Raw genomic sequence first — 5,158 nt, 5'->3', positions numbered from 1 at the left:
GGAATAGACTGCTGAGTCAACTTAGTGCTGAGATTAACGTATTGGTAAGCGAACGTTCCATGCAAGCGAGCGTTCCACCTCCGTATTCCATACTAATCAATCACTTTTTGATCTCTCATATCCCAACAATCATTAGCTATATTATGATAATATGTATATAGAAGCTGTATGTAGAATTTTGGAACATATCTTTCTAGATTATATCTCTATAATCTACTGTAATAACTTATAATATTAGTATTAGATAAATTACTAAAAAATACAGTGTAATATATATTACCTCGACATATATGGACTGTTATCTTACAAAATTTGAATGCTGGCATTACACCTGCTTTAGTATGCCAGCCTATGAATATAAAGCACTGCAGGTAAGTTGTGGTTGAGATAAAAGAGCTTAAAAAGTGGTCGCTTAGTATGGAATCCGGAGGTGGAACGCTCGCCTGCATGGAACGTTCGCTTACCGAATACGTTAACCTAGGTTAGTTAACTAAAATAAGTTGCACGCGTGCAAGGAATGAGGGCCCCATCACAAACAACAGCAAATCTTTGGCAATTTGGCAATATAATGTAACTACTGAAATACTAAATAGCATGGAATATGGCTTTCCGAGGCTCTTTGGACTTTCGCTTAGTATTTATCTGTCGAATGTTACGGTGGACTAAATGCCTCTTCTCTTGATTGTCGTCGCAGTGCTCTCTAGAGCTGAACGGAATTCATCGCTGATTGATAGTGCACAGTCGTATATGCACCAGCTTTTTCAGTGTAAGAAAAAGAGACCCACGTTTGCAATTGGGTACTTCTGGATAGATCCACAATGGGGCTGGACTCATTAGAATTAATTGAAGATCTCGTTGAATTTCAACTTACTAAATAGTTTTGAGCATCTTTGGATACGATTCTGCTCTTTTGGCCCACCCGAGAGCGTGGAAAAACTTGGAAATGGCCTCTGAAACTCGCTCATCATTCATCCCCAACACAGGAAAATAGATCTTGGGGATAGGGTATTGTGCTCCTGGCCAGATCTCATAATTCCACGCCATCGAAGTTTCAACATTATGTTCGGTATTCCCGAATTTGCGAATCTGGTCTTCCATTCCAAGAAAGTCCCAAAGCCTTTTAGCAAGCTCTAACCCTCTCTGTGATGTTTCGGTATTTAAACGACCACCAAGTGTCCATATTTCCTGCATAGCTTCCAGTGTAATGTTATAGGTTGCGCCAAACAACTTAATTCGTGACGTATCTGGGGAACCATAATCCCACGATATAGGCGAGGTAGGTGGATCACCAGCTTTTAATGACCCATTTACTAAACAATCACGAATAAGCTTCAGCGCGCCAGAGTAACGTCCGGTATCGATGAGTTTCTGGAACGAGTCTGCTGCATAATCTTCCTCTGGGATACCCGTAGCTTTTCACTTGAAGAAGGGAAATATTTATCTTTGATAGTGACATCTTCTCCCCCTTTAAAGTCAAATCCAAAGGCTGCAGTGCTCATGAAGCCTTCTGCATCCGCACTGGCCTCACGTTCACGAAGTTTTTCTATTTCACTTTGGGAAGGCAAAAATTGTTCGGTAAAATGCTTGTATAGCCCCATGTTGTAAATTTTTTGATTTATCTGTTCAAGAGTAGCCTCGAATCTGGAGACTGCAGTCATATTGTATAGGTCCTCTTTGGTGCCGGATGAGGAGCTCACTGGCTCCAAGGCCATACGCAATAATGCCTTTCTCTTCCCTTGAAAATTGATGCTAAATTCAACAGGAGTCCCGTAGGGAATGAATAAGTATCTGCGAATCTGGGGGTGAGGCCCCATAAAAGGTATCAAATGCTTGCAAAAGAAGAGCAAAATTCGATATTGGTCATGGACATTGTAGTCTGTCGCTTCAAGAAATCGACTGAGCATGCTTCCACTGTCTTCCCACCAGCTTCTTTGAGCCTCGTCTGAAAAGTTCAGGAATTTCGTGAGGATATCGTATGGAAGGAATTGCGCATGAATCGAGTCTGAGAAGTTTCCAGGCACTTCCCGTACCCCCTGGAGGGAGATGGCAGGTTTTGTTGTCACACCACCATTTACCATTGTTTTATCCAAGGTTAGTGGGCTGTACGTTGAGAAAAACTTACAGAAATGGGGGCGATTCCGTCTATTATATGTTCTACGTCGGTATGTCACTTAGGTAATTCTGTGCTATCTCATGTCCTCGGACTCCAAACATTACGTTGGAAAGGTTGAACATTTCTATAGTATGTTATTGCAATCCCCCTATTGTAACACTGTCTAACCGTATTCGTACTATTATACCTATAGTACTCAGTGTTTCCCTGTGCTTATAGATGATAAAAGATTAAAAACTCACGCATAATATAGATGAAGATAGGAAAGTACTACACTACCTCTCCCTAGTTACACCGAATTTTGGTCGAGCTGGAAATATTTCGTTCAGTCCTCCAGTTTTGTAATCTCCAGAGTACAACGGCTGTCCTTGTCCAACAGTAATACTCAGTGATTCCCTGTGCTTGTAGATGGTAAAAGGCCAAAAAAAAAAGTCACTCAAAACATATATGAAAACAGGCAACTACTACCCCACTCCCCATGTTCGCACTAAAACTTGATCTAGCTGGAAATGGTACCGGGATCCCGATCAGTGGCTTCTTTTCCTTTGAAATGTATGCTGACACTTGCTCCCGAACCTCTCTCGACTGATTTAGATATCTGTGCCGTGTCGGGATTTTAGACTGGACATATAAGAGGCCACTCCGATGGGGGTGGGGAAAGTGGAAAGTATTCACTGGTCCAGCCACTTAGCGCATGGAGACCCATTTGAGCATAGAACTCGTCAGCGTTAGTCGAATAATGTGAGAGATACTGACTCTCGAGCCATCCGGAGCAGGATGTGGATTTTCTATAAATAATCCAATGACTGCGTACAAAAAGTGGCGGATAGAAAGAAGAGACGGCGGCAGACTACGGGCCAACCCGTGGTTGAATGATGCCGAGTCAATAAAGAGACCTGCGGTCTCCCTACGGTATATTAACTTAGCGTGTAGTACTAAATTTCGGGGAGTTGCTTCTGAAGCGGGGCGAGGATGAGAACATTGAAGGGATATAACAGTAGGTAGGTACTACAATGAGCGAACATATAATAGCGTCAAGCCCAGGATACTAGTGTTCATTGTGCCATATTGATTTGACTATTGCATTCGGGCAATATTTAACCGATAATTTGCTATACTAGACCATTTAATACTACAGATGCGTGGGATGTGTGGCTATTTCCTGCCCAATGCAACCGGCAAGTCCAGTATATGCCGTGCGTATGTACACGGATTTTTGGCCGAAAACTTACGGAAGTCTCCATAGTCTAGTGGTCAGGACGGCGGTCTCATAGTAATCTATGACAACCACCACAGTGGTTGGTAATCCGCAAGCACGAGTTCGATTCTCGTTGGAGGCAAGTACCCCTTACCTTTTTTATACCTCCTTATTAGGAGTTTCTGCCCATTTGTGTCAGAAGATGCTATTGTTTTTTTTTTAATAATATATCTGATGAGTAATTAAGGTATAAATAAATCCTTTAGTTAAGTTAGGGGAGCCTAGTACTTTACTATCCTAATATAATGAGATATAAGACGTCCTAAACGCTACATTAATTTTCTAGATAACTATTGGTAAACCTAGATATCTGTACGAAAAGGAAAAAGCGCGTTGATCACCATTACGCTATACGTAAAAAGAAGTATATTTATGTAGCTAGGAGGACACTGCGCAACGTCAGTAGTGTTAGGCCCTCATTGTCAGGACCTCAGGCACCGCAGGCGCGGATTAGTCAACCGCATGTGTATCACGTGACTATCTGCCACACCAAAACCTACCGCTGGTCTCCCCCCTTTAGGAGAGCAGCGAACAGTTGTGTATCTAGTCCATAGACCTTCCCACCGCAGCTATTCGCCGTATTACCTCCTTCTTCCCATTATCTGGTCCTTCTAGCACGCTAGTTCACCGCCTCTAAAAAGTAGTATAGACCTTACTGAAACAGAAGAATTAACGATTAAGAAAAAGGTTATGCCTCCAACGAGAATCGAACTCGTGCTTGCGGATTACCAACCACTGTGGTGGTTGTCATAGATTACTATGAGACCGCCGTCCTGACCACTAGACTATGGAGACGACTGCTATTGGTCAGTTTTTTGTTGAAGATTACTTAGAGGCTTTCTCAATTTTCAGTCCACTCGTAGTAAAACTACCCCAACAAGGTCTTGGAACGAAAGAATGTTTACCTAACTGCTATTGCTGAACTGAAAAACAGATCAATTGCCCAAGGATATATACGGTGTCCTTGACTATTAAATACCAGAGCCAATCAAATCAATATGCCAGCTGGGGGCCACGACATCTCGGGCCGTAAGGGAGCATCTTCCACCGCCATGGATTAACCACTCGTTGGCCACTCCTAGTCGGCCTCTATGGTATGGTTAATGCTTTGGGAAAATTATGGAGAAATGTTGGTCAACGGGTTGAAGTGAGAAAAAAAAATTGCCTCCAACGAGAATCGAACTCGTGCTTGCGGATTTCAGTCACTTTCGGTAGTGATTGTCATAGGTTACTATGAGACCGCCGTCCTGACCACTAGACTATGGAGACTGTTGCTGAGAAAAGCAAGCATGTTCTTGTTATTCAAGTCAAATGCTAATGTTTGAGGGGCTTGAAGGCTGCGTTGGAAAAGAACTTGTCGAAAAAGACGCAAGAAGGGTTTCAATAGTTTTTACGATGCTGCTTATACATTATTATTCGCCGGCATAGTAGTAGAACTAACATAATTCCTCGTAGTTAATTTATTAGTTAATGAATCATATCAACACCTAATATATATATTTGCTCTCTGCTCCACGGGATCTTGATCTTGACGGACCCTTGAACTTATACACCCAGAGACGATTCACAACCAATATAATGTTACCTCAATACCCCGACTGGTCCCTTCTGGCCTAGACCATATTCTCCAATACGGCGAAAGACCTATTGATGCATGGAAGGGGTGCCGTATTGGCCTGACGGGAGTACTAGGCACGAAGTTCGTGCCATTTTTTATTGGTTTTGTACGTATGACCAGGCAGATGCCAATTCAAGACATATCTCTTCCACAAGTGTCACCCCCCCCC

The 5,158-nt window shown here is 42.6% G+C and overlaps 1 protein-coding gene and 3 non-coding genes across 4 annotated transcripts; 1 reads left to right on the top strand and 3 right to left on the bottom strand.

The window, feature by feature from the left end:
• Positions 1-700: 700 nt before the first annotated feature.
• On the bottom strand, positions 701-2,078 carry BDV59DRAFT_207362 (tryptophan dimethylallyltransferase-domain-containing protein; the record flags this gene model as incomplete). The annotated part of the gene is made up of 4 exons (XM_073694987.1): positions 701-824; positions 872-1,292; positions 1,421-1,829; positions 1,869-2,078. 4 exons carry the CDS (start codon positions 2,076-2,078, stop codon positions 701-703), a joined length of 1,164 nt encoding a protein of 387 aa, XP_073542508.1.
• A 1,271-nt stretch (positions 2,079-3,349) lies between these two features.
• On the top strand, positions 3,350-3,453 carry BDV59DRAFT_t154. The gene has a single exon. It is a non-coding gene; the product is annotated as a tRNA-Met (tRNA).
• A 609-nt stretch (positions 3,454-4,062) lies between these two features.
• BDV59DRAFT_t153 lies at positions 4,063-4,166 on the bottom strand. Its single transcript has one exon. It is a non-coding gene; the product is annotated as a tRNA-Met (tRNA).
• A 367-nt stretch (positions 4,167-4,533) lies between these two features.
• BDV59DRAFT_t152 lies at positions 4,534-4,640 on the bottom strand. Its single transcript has one exon. It is a non-coding gene; the product is annotated as a tRNA-Met (tRNA).
• Between the last annotated feature and the right edge of the window lie 518 nt (positions 4,641-5,158).

Source organism: Aspergillus ambiguus, assembly GCF_047715705.1.
Source record: "Aspergillus ambiguus strain CBS 117.58 unplaced genomic scaffold BDV59scaffold_111, whole genome shotgun sequence".
Classification (NCBI taxonomy): domain Eukaryota; kingdom Fungi; phylum Ascomycota; class Eurotiomycetes; order Eurotiales; family Aspergillaceae; genus Aspergillus; species Aspergillus ambiguus.
The sequence above is the reverse complement of the archived record's forward strand: the minus strand, read 5'-3'. Positions and strand labels throughout refer to the sequence as shown.